Here is a 17,162-nt window from a genome sequence, read left to right on the forward strand (position 1 = left end):
TGACATCATTCATACTGCCTCTAAGAAATGTCACGTCTCAAAATAGGAAAGACAGCCAGAAGTGTGTAAATGTCCCAGTGGTCACACTCAGGATTCAGACTGACCGCACATGAGTGAAATGAGCATGGTCTCATTTATGATAGAATGACAATATGCTTACTCGCGCGCGCTCTCTCTCTCTCTCTTCTCTCTCTTCTCTCTCTCTCTCTCTCTCTCTCTATATATATATATATGTTCTTTTGAATGGACGAATTTTACAAGAATGTGATAATGCCTTTCAGCAGTCATCAGCATTGTAAATCCTCAAAAGTTTTTTTTTGGTTATTATTATTATTATTATTATTATTAAGTATATTTATAACACAATACTTTGTAGAATATGACCTTTGGATCAAATTGCAAAAAAAAAAAAAAATTAAAGCTAATATGAGGGTGTTTCTAATGCAGTGCCTATGGAAGGGACATTTGACATTTAAATTTAACTGGGTAAATTTGACATTTTCTTTGAATTCAATTTACTTGAATTCTCCTTTAAATTAGAATTGTCTGCCCTCTTTGCTGCTTATCAAATCAGAATGAAAAAAAACTTAAATCAGAGCACCTCATGACATCATATTTGCTCTCGACCTGTGTTTACATACTGTAACAGTGTCACTTTTCACAAAACCATGTATTCTTCCCCCACATCCTCACAAAACACATTTGCCATTAAAATAAAAGCATTCTGTGAGTCAGCATAAACTCTAGTGTAGGTGCCATCAAAGAAGAAAGTGCTGTATTCCTCTGAGTTTGACGTTTAATGTAAAAGATTTCTCTGTGAGGGCAGCAAGTGTTTCTAAACAATCACCTTCATCTCTGTTAGAGCTGATTGGTTCAGTGTGTTTCGTACTATACATACAGTACCCCCATAGATCTGTAAACCCCAGCAGGCTTGCCAGGGTGTAGCATCCATAAAGTAGGTGTGTGAAGCCTCTCATCTAACGCTTCCCTGCACAGCCAAGCAGTCAAACACTTACTTTCCATTGTCTGGAGAAAAATTCAATGCCTCCTTCAGATGCTCTGTCTCACTTGCTTTCTTGCTTTCTTCCTTTCTATCTCTGACAAGAATGAGGCTTAGCCTCTCTCTTTTTTATTTTTTATTTATTTTCTTTTTTTAAGTTCTTCTTGCTTTGTGGATGTCATTCCACATTTTGTCATCACGCAAGCAAAGAACCGTCATCCCACTGACAACAAAGGGCCTGCAAAACAATCAGATAAGAAAGCATTTATTATAGTGTCTGGTCCAGGCAAAGGTCGCCATAAAAAAGGCAGATGTGCTGGCAAAGAAGCTCTGCCCCATTGTAGATGTGTGACACAGACAGAAAAGAAAGAGACTGGGCACGTGCAAAAGAGACCAAGGTCCGCACACCGCCATTGTGCTCACGTCTTTCAGAACGCCTGCTTCTCACCCAAAAGAAGCCAGGTTCAGCCACGCTCTGCTTTGTTCAAGCCACCAGTGAGGCCACAACCTTAAATCTTCCACCCAGGCAAATCCCCTTCCCTATGCATCATGGTTTTATATTAATACACACCAATTTCTTTCACGCGCAACTGAGTTCGGCAGCTGCGCCCTGCTGACCCCATATGAAATGTGTGAAGATAAGGCTGAAGGTTCCTTTACAGCACTTTTTTGATATTGCTACATCTCTGTAATCAGTTTAGACGATAATTAGAGAAACAAAACACAGGATTTCTCATCTGCTGCCAGGGAGGCAGTATCTTAAGTTTGCGTTCTCCAATGGTGTCTTAATCCCTCAAGAAGCCTGCAGCCCTCTGGGAAGATTTTAATGTGGAGATAGTGGTTTTTGGTTCAATGCCCTTGTACTGCTGATGCCAAGTAAAGCCAAAAGCCAGAACAATGCAGATATCATTAATAAGCTCTCAAAGGCTGTGGCCCTCTCTGAAATAATGCACCAGTAGCATTATAGTGTGCTGAGAATAGGACAATAGACAAACAGACCACACTCAAATGCAATGCAGTACGATGATAAACAAAGTAACAGGTTAGTCTTGATAAAGGAAGGGAACAGAGAGGGATAAACTAGGATTTTGTCAGCATTTTTCTGGGAGAGGAGTTTTAAAGAACAATCTTGCTGCCCAATCGCTACTTTCACATGGATGGATGTTTCTTATTCTCACTTTCTCTATGGCTCGTTTTCTATAAGAGGGTTGTACTTAAGCACTGTACAGGCCTGGAGCAAAACTTTATCTCTGAATTCTAATAAGCTTTTCTATCTACATCATATTCAAGATGGACTCAACCTTTGTACTCTTTGTATAGCGCTATCAACAGGGAGCTTTGTAATGAACACTAATAGATTTCATTTGAAAATGACCCACTGCACGTCTCTCTTCTTAGCTCACATGCTCTCATTATGGCAAGGCTAACCTCAGTTCAGCTCAGTTAATGTGTTCAGTGAAAGGCCAGTTATTCACAGGAAATAGTACTATGGGCTTTAATATTCCTGCTGTGGTTTTGTGTGGTGGTCTTTTTCAAACTTCAAACCGAACTAGAAATATCAGCACATCTATAACTGGCCAATTTGTTAAATATTACGTGGCCCGATGAAGGGCTGTTAATTGCTATCCAGGTTTCTTCTCTCGTTAGGTTCACAGATATCTCTGCACACTTGCTTCATGCATGTGTTGGATGTGGAGCCATTTAACAGTCATATACAAGCGGTTTTAAATTGCATGACTTTTTGTACTAGGAATGTACCCGGATGAAGATAATCAAACGAGAAATGCTTATATGCAGTTAAAATATTGTGTAAATGTTGAATGCTAGATTTTGTATTTGTTGATTTCGCACACATTCATGATGGTATTTGCAATTTAAAGGGGTCATATGATGCTTTTTTAAAGATCATTATTTTGTGTATTTGGTGTGACAGAATATGTTAACATGCCTTAATGTTAAAAAAAAAACACATTATTTTTCAAATATTGTACATTATTTGTAGGCCCTCTATGCCCTACCTCTCTCAAATGTGTCGTTTTCTATAAAGTCCCTCCTTCTGACAAGTGCAGTCTGCTCTGATTGGCCAGCTGACCGAGTGCACTGTGATTGGCCGAACACCGCAAGCACTCATCGGAAATGTAATGCCCCTTTCCATAATTACCATCTTTCAAAATAAATGTAAAGACAGGTAATAATGTCCTTAGTTTTACCATCAGTTCAAGCCGAAAGGGGAACAGAATGGTGTGACAGACACAGTGATGAAGCTTGTATGTGTTTTCAGTACACAAGCCACAGACGGTTAAGACAGCTGACTCCACTCTGTGACCCTGTCTCTCTCTCTCTCACACACACATACACACACAAGCAAAACTCTTAATTTGAACATTCAACAGCAAATTCTTAAACTAATAACACAGCATACTTACAGTAGCTGATTAAGAAGTGCCAGATTGCCGTAGCAAAGTCAGAATGACCTCCTCTTCCAGGTTCACGAAACGGTTGTCCATAAAATGTGTTGCTGTTCTGTTGAAAGTACTCTTAAAGATTCCTTAATGCATCTACTTTCGAAAGACCAATTAAAGTGAGTTTGCTTTCGCCTAGAAACACACAGCATCTCCCTGACATGGGACATGTTTCAATTTCTTTGCGTCAACATTTAGGCAGCATTACTCAAATATTTCCACACAGTGACGTATACATGTGGGGGCGTGTTTGAATGAGGTGTTTTAGGGGGCCATGGCAGAGCCTTAACTAAAAGAATATCTCTTTGGATCTGAGACTGTAGTCTTTGCAACTTTACAGATCTTCTTCATGCACCAAGAGTTTGTAAAACTCCAAAGAGAAAGGAAAAATTGAAATCACATCATATGACCCCTTTAAAACTTTATTGTAAATCCTTTAATTATATTTTTTATATTGTCTGAGAATATTTAGAATATTTATTTATTCAATCCTCCAGTGCCCAAACTTGGACTAAAATGTTGACAAAAAAAAATGTGAAAAAAAAAAAAAATGAGACAAAATATGCTTATTGTTTAATTTAATTTAGTTTGATTTTATTTAATATTTAATTTGATTCCGTATTTAATTTGATTTTATATTTAATTGTTGATTTTATTTTTTCCAGTTTTATCAGTCACTTTATTTATTTATTTATTTATTTATGTTTATAGTGCTCAGTGTTTTTTTTTCACAAAACCAAGGGTTTATTCAGACATTTTTGTTCAGCAGAACAACAGATCAAAGTGAAAATATTTCTACACATCAATAAAAATTGACCTCCTTGTTATTACAGGTGGGGAAAAATAAAATGTTTGTTATTATTTATCAGGTGAATTCAAATCCAATTATGTTCTATTTTGTTTTCAGTTAAAATTACTTAGTTTTTATTTTGATATTAAAGAGTCTTTCTGTTGCTTGTTGATCAGTGGCAGAAAGGCCATGTCCACAAATCCACAGTGATCTGTTGCTGTGAGACAGCAAAACCAGAAAAAGTCCAAGCAAGTGAGTACTTTTGGCACTATATGTGGTCATACACTTGATTTGAGCATGTTAGATCTCAGCCCAGTGTTATAAGGCAGTGAAATGGCCCTGTCTACCTGTCTCTCTTGGTGCTCCCTGTCTGTCTCCATCAACACAGGCTGCAAACACCCAAGAGGTTCTCTCAGTTCCCTCTTAACACTGCCTATTACAGGTCAGTCTGCACTGTTTCATGTACTGATCTTTAGCAGGGCTCTGTATGCCAGTCACTGTGGAAAGTTTTCTCCTCACACAAGCAGGGTTTTCAAGCATATAAGAAAGTCTGTAGCATGAGTGATTCATGTTAATCACGGTGTGTCGTGGGGAGTATGTCTCACAACCTCAGCTGTGTATTTGACAGCCAAGTTCCCCCAGAGCCCCAGTGATGTCATCACTATGATGTGTGTCATTGCATCCACGGAGCTGCAGAGCGGTGTCACCGCTGAGTTTCTGTAATTATATATATATATCATAGACGTAAGAAAAACTGCTCCTCACCACATTAGTATGCTCCTCAGTACCTTCTACTTGTTATGCATTATGTCAATCATTCCTTAGGATTCATCCCTTTTGACCGCTCGACTACTGCAAAGGAAATTTACTAATGTAACACGTACCCTTGTGCAATTCAGTATTCAAAGGAACGCCATACTTCCCATTTTTCTCATTTTAGCACCTCATGTATTTTTGATTCCTGAGTTGATAAGATGGAAATGTGCGACGCTCAATCCTGTTTCACTCCTACCTTGTGAAGTATGCTTTATGAGTCCCTTTGGTCTGAATACTTTCCAAACGGAAGATTTTTCATTCATACACCTACGCTGGACCGCATAACTTAAGGCCCTTTTTTAAAGCTGTGATTGCGTTCAGGAGTAATGTTAATAAATAGTCAATCATGATAAAATATTAGGGCTATGCTATTATTTGTAAACCCATAATATTGAAGACTTAATTTCTTAAAGGAGACCATTGCCCCCACCAAAAAAATAACTCCCATCATTTGCTGCCTTTGGTAACTTTTACCCACATATCATGTACAGTATTAAGTTTTTTTTTTTTTTTTCTATTCTTCTGTGGAACACTAATTAATAATGTATTCAATTGTTTTGTTTTATTTCATTTATTCATTTTTTTTTTTTGCCTTAATAGTTTATCAACAGTATAGAGACTTAGATTCAGCATAAAAATTTGATTCAAAATATATTATTATTATTATTATTATTAGTAGTAGTGGTAGTAGTAGTAGTAGTATTGTTGTTATTGTTGTTATTTTATGAAACTCTCCAGTTTGGTTTAGCCTAAATAGTTCCTGACCACAATAGTACATTTGAATTCAACATGAATGTTTGATTCAACAAACTTCACAGAAAGAAAAAATCAGTATTGAATCGGTCTCTGATTATTATTATTCAATAATCTATCCTTGCAATCTATTTTTGTTCCACTCAAAGCGTCATAACGGCAGCTAATAAAGTATGTAGCGCAATGCATAATGTGTAGCGATGACAAATAACCACACTCTCTGTCCCGTGTGATACAGCACCACAGCGTTAGAGATGACAGTATCGCATTCTCGAGTCCTTAGAAATCTGGCATCGCATTAATAGATTATAAGGGTGATGTAAGGTAGCGTCCTTGACTGAAATCTTCATGGCATAATCTGAGAAGCCCGTTGTCCATCCTGACGTATGTCCTGTCAGCTCTCCCTCTCGCTGTGCCTTCTCAGCATGCTGGTGGATAGTCGTGCCTGTTAGGGGTTCCGTGTTTGCCCTTGCTTGTTATTATTGTTTATCTTGTTTGTCAATCACCCTGATCGTCTGCCATTTCGGCTTTGCCTTCATACATATTCATGAGCCCTCATTACCTGCCTCACTGGTTGGTTGCAGGGCATGGTGACGGTGCCAGCCTTTGTTCTGGAGGCTAACAACAGGTGACTGGAGCAGTCTGGTGTGTTGTTACCTGTCGTTTGAATATAGTGAAAAGTACGTTCAAGACGGGACAAGAACTACAGAGGTGTGCCAGGCTTCCAGATTAATGGCTAAGCAGAAAATACTGCTCACCCCCTTGAGTTTAATTGAGGCTTTGTTTTGGCACAACGCTAGTAGGCTCCTCTGCGTGAAATGCAAATTCAGTAACAAAACAACATTGTGTAGTGCTGATTAAGTGAGTAATTGTGTGTGTGTGTGTGTGTGTGTAAGACTCAGGTGTTCATGCTCTCCATATCCATAAAAAAGTCCTTAAAAAGACAAAATTAATGTCATGGCAGGTCTGTCAGCTTTGTCAGCTCTATCCCTCACCGACCCAAATATAATCCTTTTTTTTATTTATTTCTCATTTAGTTTAATGCGATTTTGGAATCTGTCATCCTAGGTTTGTCGCCTGTCAGTTTCCAACTGTGGCTAGTGTCTGTGACAGTCTGAGGTGTTAGTTCGATTTAGGGGAGTAGAGATCCCTTTCGGTTCTGTCAAAGTGCTGCTCTCTAGATTAGCTTAATGCCAACTGCACAACGGTAATGTGTCACATGTTGTGCCCATTGAGGAAAATTACTCTCCTGAGTGGCTGTGGATGTGTGTTTTCTGTTTATCTGTGAGGCCCTGTTTACACCTTGTATTAAGATGTGTTAACATTGATCCCATCACAAGTGGACAAAGCTAAATACAGGCTCTAGCTTGTCCACTTTTGACCACCTCCAGAGGCAGTCGAGAACACATTTGACTGGATTGCGCTCGTAGTGTGGACGCTCACGTGGTCGAATTTGTCAGAACATCCACTAAAGTCCACCTAGTCTCCGCTGACTGAGCTTATACTTAAACATTACTATGTACATTTCCTATCCGTTATTTTACAAAATTAGAATGTTAATTTAAATTCAAATTGGCAAGTATATGTGACCCATTGAAATTAATGTTTTTCTTTCCAATGGTTTAGATTTGCATGCACATGAACAACACGAGAAAAGTGAAAAACATATAAAATGACATATGATACAAATAAAATAAATAGGCCTACATGAATTATTTAATAATTAACAAATTAACGAAAAAACAAAAGCAAAACAAAAACAAGTCTGTTTTTGTTTCATTTGTATGGCCACACCACAGGTTTATGGAAACAGAGATGGCTGAAAGTGCATCCTGTTTGTTTTCTTTATTTTACAAAGTTATCGCATTCAGATTTTTTTTTTTTTTTCTGTGATTAGAAAAATATCCATGATCCTCTCACTCGCACACACCATATAATTTATAGTATTGCTGGATGTTTATAGGCCTGTGTTGTTTATGATTATTTAGTTATAATTTGTTTTATTCCATGATTTTATACATAACATAACATATATAATACATAACATTTTGTACTATAATTTTGTAGCTACTTATACTTTCAGATTGTCATCTTATTCTGTCCTGTATACCAGTAAAATGGATTGAATGTAATACTTTTTGTAATACTTGACTGATCCATGTAAATGTTTAAAAAATAGCTTTAAATAAATAAATACATAAATAAAAACACGTGTATGTATAATGCGCAAGCTTTTTTCACAATATTAGATGGAAAGATCAGAAAAGCCCACATACATTGGGCTATAGACCCTTCCATGGTCCGAAGTGGACATAAGAGATGGTTTGAAACACCAGGTGTGAACGAGAATGTGTGATCCCAACAACCAAAACATATCTTAATACCAGATGTGAACTGAGCATACATCCACCACTGATTCGATCTTCACACCTCACCTCAAGTATGTTGTGATAGGTTGATATTCCTTTAAATCTGTTTTATTAAAACTTTGGCTTTTGCGGTCTCCAATGTGTATATGTTTTGGAGCAAGTTCCTTGGAGGTGTGCGATCATGCTGACAATCGGAGTGCTGTATTATTAAATTGAGAGATGCAGCTGTGATAAAATTATGACCTAATTTTGTAGACCAATGCCATATTGCTCCCTAATTGGATAGAAGCTGATTGCATTTATGTTGTTATGATAATTACCCTGCTTATTTATTAGTTATTTTTATTATTATTATTTTTTTTTTCTGTTAGTTTGATCAGTACTACATGTTTATTAGGCTTCTGAGAGATAAGGTGACTAACTCAACATGTGCAAATCGGATGTCAGGCTGAATCATGCGCTCTGAATTACACAGAATAACAGATTTGCTGTAATCTCGAGACATGTATTGCTCTTTCTCAAAGAGGCAACCCATTGTGTCATTTGTGTTACATGATACATAAGCTTTCTTTAAGGAGATCAAACTATTCATGTCAAAATAAGGTCATTATGTGCACAAGTGAAATATTTACTGAAACGGATAAATATACCTGTCATGAATGAATATTTTGTGCATGTCTTGGTATGTTTTAGTGTTCTCCGGTATTGATTTAAACAGAGGTCCCTGAAACGATTTACCGAAAGCTGTGCCGAGACCTGCTGAGACGGCACAGCAGGAAGGCGACCGTATAATGTTTCACATGTGTGCTTGGCCAAGAGAAAGACAGAGTTGCATGTGGCGATACGTCCCAAAAATGAAGAACAGATCAATTAAACAAAAAAAAGGAGGGTGAACAGTCAATCATATCTGTCAGTCCTATCCACAACAGACCCGACTGGTTCAGATGAGGAGTTCTGTGTTTGGCATCACATACAGGCAAGGTTACAGCCCCCCGTACACCCCTCCTTTTGTGAATTCTTTCAGTTTAATAAAGAGTTTATTGCTAGGAGAACATTTTTATTGATTGTGCTGTCCCTGGGAGGGTAATTTGAGATTTGTTGATCTTCCCTCGTTTCTGACTTTACTGTTGGGCATATGCTCTGCTGAGCCGAGGAGAGACGTCCGTGGGAGTAATTTATTTCCATCTACCCAAGCATGGTGCGCTTGTTGTAATGGCTGTTCTCTTTCACTCTGCCTGTACTGAGCAGACTGTCTCGCTTGTTGGCCGATATTCAGATCATGGTAAAAACACAACTTAGAACCTGCATCTGTCTATCTATCTATCTGTTTGTCTGTCTGTATCTGTCTGTCTCAGTGACATATTGATTATTGGTTGATATTACTGTCTGTTTAATTTTAATCTGGGTCGTTACAATTTTAATGTTTAAATAATGGATGCTCATTTTTGCATTTAAATTACTTTTGCCGTCATCTAATGCGAAGTTAATCTTTAATAACACTATGAAGTGTAATCATTTGCTGATCTTAAAATGAAAATTCATCTTTCATTCTTCCAATAATATTTTGAAAACTATTTCATTTATTAGGTATTGGGCATAACATTGCAATAATTATCTAGTTTTGATATAGGTCCCTACTTGTGTGAGTGTGTGTGTGTAAAACATGCGATAAAAAAAAAAAACTCAATCGCATGCTATTACAAATTTATAAGCCCCACTTGTGATTATGAGCTTGACTAATTCCAGCGGTCGACTTCACATTGCTTATATGTGCAACTTTAACTCCCACTTTCCGATTTACGATCATTCTGGTAGCATCAATGAAAACAGACAGACAATGGTAGTTTTAGCAACATTAGCCTTACAGAGTGCCAAGAAGGTATCTCAGAAAGGCAGTTTGGAAAACTAATGCATGATACTTACTTACTGGAGGTGTAGCTAGATCATGAATAGCTGGCACTTCTCCATCCTTCAGGAGCAACTTTTTTTTGCAAAATACTAATCCTCATTCACAAAGCAGTCCTGTGTAAATGATTTACGCAGACATAAACGAATTTCGGTAGAGTTGAGGGACCATTTTCTTCAAAAACAAAATTAATCAACCTCATCTTCAGTGGATAAGATTTTGGGAGTAAATGGAGAGAGCTATGTGGATTCATACATCTAGCTACAGAACACCTTAAGTGCTTGGAAGACCTTCTCGTCAGTGCAGCAATGGCAGACTGTATACAACTCGCTGTGAACTCGCTCAGGGTGGTTCTAAGTGTAAACGTCAGTATCTGTCAACTAGGGCTGTACATTTTTATTTTTTTTGAATTTTGAATATTTGTCGAATTTAAAATAAAAATCCACATTCTAATTTTAGGTGTGCGTTAAGGCTTCTTTAAAGCCCGGCCCGGGTATACTTCACAGTCCGCGTTCCATTCCTGCTTGAGCCCAACAGCATCCGCACAGCTTTCAAAAGGCGGACGAGCTCAACATGCAGTACCACTTCTGTCTCATCATTCATCTTGTGCGTACGCTGTTGTACGCGTACCGTCCGCGCAGTCTCAAAAATAGCCTGCACGCAGGTGGGGTGCGCAGCTATCCGCAAGCTCTCTTGACGACGAAAATGACAATGCTGACGGTGCGATTGATCCGGACAGCCGAACTATATTTTGGCCTTTATCAGTGGCACACGAGATGCGATGACAATAAGTGTCATTGCATTATAATTTTTTGGTTAGCCTATCCAATTGAAGCCATTAGATCGCTGCTGCAATGTTCGCTAAAAATAATGCAGAAAAAGAGAACATCAATGTCAATGCCAACATCAATGAAGATCTTGTTTACATCAAAACTGAAACCAAGCCGTTCACACAGAACGCATATTTCGCGCATTTTCTAGAGTGACATCTCCTGTTAACTTTGGACTTGCGTCTTGCACAATAGAGCCTCATGTTTAGAAAGCCATGTAAAATGAATGTAAGTTCAACTTTTTAAAAACATATCTCGAGACTTTATGTTGGGTTTTTCCCCATACCACTGCATCTCATGTTTTTAAATGAAAAATGTACTCTGTATGAAAGCCAAAAGCTTTCCATCACCCTTACTAAAATTAAGCATTTTAAATTTAAAATAATTCGAATTTTGATAACATAAAAGTAAAAAAATTGAATGTAGTTTTTCAGTCATTTTGACAGCCCTACTGTCAACTTTCGTGAGCAGGGCCTGTGGCTAATGTGACGTCACATTAGCAGCAATGCTGAAAACTGGTTTTTGGGAGACACTGCTGTTTACTTATGGGGATAAAAAAGGAGTGAGTGGATTTTTATCCTCATAGGGTTGTTGTGTCAACTGCCAACACAGATTTAATATATTTATATTGATTCCTCACACAGGAAATGGACGGTAGCATTGTAAGATAAAGGGTTCCATGCAGTGCACTTTGTTTAATATCGCAGATTTAGGCAAATGTCTTCAGGGTATTTCTAACCATGCAGAAAACTAACATGCTAGACACAATATTTATACTATACTGTACACTGACGAACTTATGGTATGTGTAGTATGGTAATATGCTAATCTGATTTTAGCCGTGCTGTCTGTTTTGACTAAAGACTTGGCATAGGTTGATTGTGTGAGTGGAACATGTCAGCATCAGAGATCAAAGTATACTGCTGGAAACCTGACAGATATTGTCATCAGTCAAAATATTTGTGGATTCTGAGGCTTGTCTGTCTCGCTGTCCTATTCCGTATGCTCTTCCAATGCTGGATTAATTCCTGTATCATTCAAGAACTTGGCAGTCATTACACTTGCAGACTCTCCTTATTTTCACAGTTACATGGAAACCTACCAAAGCACAAGTAATTGCACCTTAATACTCAACATTGAAATTGTAGTTTCCCATTGACATTAAGGCACTAGCATTGCTCAGTTAAAGGATAGTTAAAGAAAACTTTTTTTTTAACTTGAAAAATAACATGCTCTAATGAATATCTTACACTAAGTTCAGGAGCATGCATTGTGGAAGTAAATAAGGTCATGAAGTCTGGAACGACACTTGAGACGAGCAGCATCTTAAAGAATAAAGCGTGACAGCATGCATGTATCTGGTCCTGCAGAGAGAGTCCAAATGGCTGGATTATTAGCATAGCATGCCTTGTCTGCTAGGGCCTGTGCTCCGCTAACCCCCCTCCCAGATGCAGATTGAGTCTGGAGGCCTGGAGTGAGCAGACTGATTCATTCAGGGTTCAACCGCCTCTTACCAACCCTCCCATATGGCTCTGCTTGCGTGTCATTTACTCAAATATGCAGGACTCTGATAATTATGTAAGCCATAGACGAGCGTATTAACAATTAACCGCGTTCTCGCTCCTCTCACTTTAGCCCCATTTGTTACTTCTTCCCTCTGTCTCTGCTCCATTTGGCGGGGTTGTCCTATAGATGCATTTGGAAAAGAGGCAACGGCAAATCCTAATCGCTTGTCTCGTCTCTGCAAGTGGCGATGGAGAAATACAACTCCAATAATGAGATTTGGCGGCACATTAGCAATGATGATTGCTGTGGCTGAATGGTGTGCTGCTGTGTTGTTGCGCTTCATTCAAAATCAATGATACATTGTTTAGGGGAGCTTTGTTCCTCAGTCGAACCGCCGGGCTAATGTTCCTCAGACTCTTTTAGACGAGAGAAAGGCTCTTTTACCGTAAGCCCTCCCCCTAATGTGGCTGGTCTTTGCTGCTCGATTGCAGGCTTTTTTTTTTTTTTTTTTTTACATCTCAAAGCCTCTTAGCGCATTTTTTTTAATTTAACATCTGAGATGATGGAGTCAACCGTCAGTTTTATCTCATTGTCCAGACAATTATAGGCTTCTGATACATTTCTTATTTTAGGCTAGATTTGCTTTGAACCAGGGAAGGGGATGTGCTAGGCATCCTTAAAACACACAAAAATTGTCTTTTGCTTATGCATATATTCATCTGTTCCAAAAAGAACAAAGCTAATGATTAACTCATCAAAAGCAAGTACACGTCTTGTGAAAAAAAATAAATAAATAAATAATTCGATGCAATGCTCGTCTGTGTTTACTATTGAGGATAGCACTGAACTCACTGGAGTTTAAAGGCCTAGTTTATAGTAATATCACCTATTTTTTTTTTCTTTTTTCTTTCTTACGCGTTCTCTTTGTACACAAGAGATTCTTATCCATTATTTATTTGAGTAAAGTTCATAAAAATCTCACAGCGCCAGAAATACTCCATTTTGTTCAAGATCCAGGTGTCAGTGCGCTGGCTTTGTGTTGCATCAGACTTATTATTGTCAGCAGGACATTTGAAGTTATTTCAGAGAAAGACCACATAAAAGCATTTAACTGGGTTTAGGACAAGCTTCCAACAGGGAGGACAAGAAAGACAGTTATTGTTAACGTTTCAGCTGTGTACTTACAGTGTATTGAAGAAATGACATGCACACCAGCCCTCTAATGAACTGGAGCTGGAAACCCAGCAAGAGTGGCTACATCCAAACATGCTTGCTTATGCCAACCAGAGTAGAGGACATAATGAGAGAAGTAGTCTACCCATGGAAAGGGCACTTCTTTAAAAAAAAAAAAAAAAAAAAAAAAAAAATGCCTTTTTTTTTTCATTTATTCATCTGACCTTTATGAGCACAATTAGCATTTAGAAAAAATGAAGTTTCTCTCACTCGCCCACATCACCTACAGCTGGCTTTTTACTCTTAGAGGAAATTGCAAAGTTGGACAAGGAATATGAATCTATTTTGGGGAAAAGGGAGGCAATTGAGTTCCTGACATCTGTAAAGTGGCAAACTTGGCTCAAATATGCCCTTCTGTCTCGAATAATCTGAAAGGAAAAGAAAGCCATAAACATCAGGGACATTTCAGTGACATATTAAATGATAGGGGGGTAAGGGTGGTATTTATTTCCTTATTTCTTAGAGTCACCTTGAACTTCAGTTGCTCAGCACTGTGAAACTTTGAATCACGGCTGAGCTCCAAGAGTAATGCTGTGCTGGGGTGGATTTTCCTCGTGGAGCGCCAGCTCTATCCACCAACATGTTAGAAAGCTGGTTGAAAACAAAGATGGAGTCAAGACCAACATGAATAATTCCCCTTGAATTGAGCCGCCATAGATATTTAAAGCCCAATCAGGCCGTGCTTTCTTAAAGAAGGGGTGTTTATTCACTCTCTCTGCAATCTGACACTGGCAGTGTGCAGTAATGGGGAAAGAGTTGAACATTAGGGAGTCTCTATATGAATTGCATGTGTATTTCTGACACCCGGCGTAAGGCGCTATAGCATATAAAGACGTGGCCTCATTTAAACCATGTTCTACTATCACTCACATCCCTGCGATAGTTCACCAAATGAGCAGGCAGCAGGTGTTTTCTCCTGTGGCACTGATGGCTGTGTTTCTACATTTTTCTCTGCAGAACCTGATCAAAAACCTTCCTGAGCAGAAGGAGCTAAGCAATCTGGCCGAGCTAAAGAACGAATACGAGGAGCTTTGTGAATCTGAGCAGTTTGGAATCGTGGTGAGTACTGAGATTGTAGTGCTTCACTAGCGCAAATGAGATCAAGTATAAAAATAATTGTATTTATTCAAATGAATTAAATTTTTTATTCATATTATTATGGTAAATCTGAAATTTGGATTATATTTTATTTTTAATCGGTTCTCAGAAAAAGTGTTCTGTTGTGGCAACGGTTTGTTTGTTTAAATAAGTATCATATGAAAGAGTTTAGTTAAAGAAGAACATTCATAATAGAGCTTTGATGTAATAAATGGTATTGCAATTGTAAGGCGGAATCGATTCAGACAAGACCTGGGAATATAAGCTGGGAAACATAATAAAGTCAATGTTTATCTTGACTTTTTCTCCCCAAAAAGACAGAAATACTGTTACAGAGTGAAATTTATGTGGCACAAATACTGTTCTGGACCATTAGAGGAACAGCATGAAATTGGAACAGACAATTATATTAAGAAAAACATAATTTATGTAACAGAATTGAAACCGCAGCACCTTCATTTTATGTTGAATCCATTACAACAATAAACACAATGGTTTGCAGAAATTTCTGGAACCATCTCTGATTCTGTGTCCTTTCAGTACTATAAATCCAATCAACTGAATGCATGTTTAGTGCATGTTGGCATCTGTAGTTGACATCTGTAGCACTGTAATCTCCAGCAACTAGCTGATCTTTGAATTCTAATAAGTCATCAGTCGATGAATATGGATCACACAATCAACAACTATCTGTTTCAAGGAATTCTGTCATTTAACAGATAAATAAAAAAGAGTCATTTGTGACCCTGGGCCACAAACCTAAGTGTAGTCTGTTTAAGTGTAATTTTTTTTTTAAACATATGTAAGCTGAAAAAGCTGAATAAATAAGCTTTCCATTGATGTATGGTTTATTAGGATCAGACAATAATTGGCCAAGATACAACTTTTATATGGAAATATGGAATCTGAGGGTGCAAAAAAACTAAATACTGAGAAAATTGCCTTTTGAATTTGCCCAAATGAATTTTTAGCAATGCACATTACTAATCATAAATTAAGTTTTATATATTTACAATAGGACATTTACAAAATATCTGCGTGGAACATGATCTTTACTTAATATCCTAGTGATTTTTGGCATAAAAGAAAATCGATAATTTTGACCCATACAATGTTTTTTTTTTTTTTTTTTTTTTTTTTTTTTTGGCTATTGCTAAAAATATACCCCAGTGACTTAAGACTAGTTTTGTGGTCCAGGGTCACTTTTGGTTCCTGAATGTTTCATCATTGGTCAGTATTTAAATCTGGACACAGCTATTTCCACAGATACAGTGCAGGTGCCAGACCCGATGCCCGATTTGGAATCATTCTGTGTTTTAATAGAGAAATAACATTAGGGCGAAACAAAACAGTTACACAAAACTTGTTCACCACCATTATAATCAACAGCCAAACACTGGGCTTGGCACAAGCACCAATAATTTGGTGAAAAAAGAGCGAATCTCACACTAAAAGGCATTTCAATTGCCTATCGATTTCATTCTTCTCATTTTCTTAGTCTTTTCTTCCCCTCTTCCTCTTTCATTCTCTCTTCTTTGGCTCCAGTTCGCTATTTCTCCTCTACTTTTCGTCACACTCCAGCGCATAACCCTTCACACATCTCTGTTCCATTTCCGCCTGTTTCTCTCCTCCACTCCCTCTGTCTCTGATACTAAAATCACCCTCCTTTCCATTTCTGTTGTTGTTCACACTTCTATGTGAAGGATTTTGAGCTGAAACGCAGAATGGGGGGCAGTAGGAAATTAGGCAGAGAGAGAGAGAGAGAGGGAGAGAGAGAGAGAGAGAGTGCTGGAGAAAGAAGACTGCCTTCAGGCTCAATGCAGGATCAGCGCTATTCAATATATAAAGAGACTCAGTAATGTATAATTAAAAGGCCAAGAATATAAAGGGCATTTTTTATGACAAGTCAAATTTGGTAGGCTGGTTGTGACTGACAGAAGCTATGATTTTGATAAATAATGAAGAGGTAGGCAGAGCTTTATTTTACTACAGAGCATGATTAGGTCCCGAGTTCTTAAACTGGAAGGGCTTTTAGACTTCCTTCCTATATTGACCGAATCCCATTAACGTTGGCCTTTGTCTTGACTTTGTCTCAAATATTTAAGCTTCTCTCTACATCAGTTAGTTCTGCACAGCGTACAAGTCTACACTTGATGTGACTCGCTCCTGGAATAAGGGAATAGTTCACCCAAAAGTAAAAATCTGTTATCATTTAATCACCCTTGTGTCCTTCCAATCTTTATTACATGGGACGAAAAAAAAAGATGTTAGAGAAGATGATTTTATTTAAATTTGACCGAATTAAATTATGCTTTTACTTCATTTGCTTGTCGATTCCAGTGTATGCTAGATATATTTAGATGTATATATTTATTTATTAAAATCGATTTAGATGGTAA

General features: G+C 37.8%; 1 protein-coding gene across 9 annotated transcripts in view; it reads left to right on the forward strand.

Annotated features, from left to right (window-relative positions):
* The window catches only part of diaph2 (diaphanous-related formin 2), a 382,480-nt gene that overhangs the window by 229,057 nt on the left and 136,261 nt on the right, over positions 1-17,162 (forward strand). For all 9 annotated transcript variants that reach the window (XM_052574739.1, XM_052574746.1, XM_052574744.1 and 6 more), the window contains one exon: positions 14,623-14,724. In XM_052574739.1, coding sequence (XP_052430699.1) covers positions 14,623-14,724 — 102 coding nt within the window. The remainder of the gene's footprint in view (positions 1-14,622; positions 14,725-17,162) is intronic.

Source organism: Carassius gibelio, chromosome B14, assembly GCF_023724105.1.
Source record: "Carassius gibelio isolate Cgi1373 ecotype wild population from Czech Republic chromosome B14, carGib1.2-hapl.c, whole genome shotgun sequence".
NCBI lineage: Eukaryota > Metazoa > Chordata > Actinopteri > Cypriniformes > Cyprinidae > Carassius > Carassius gibelio.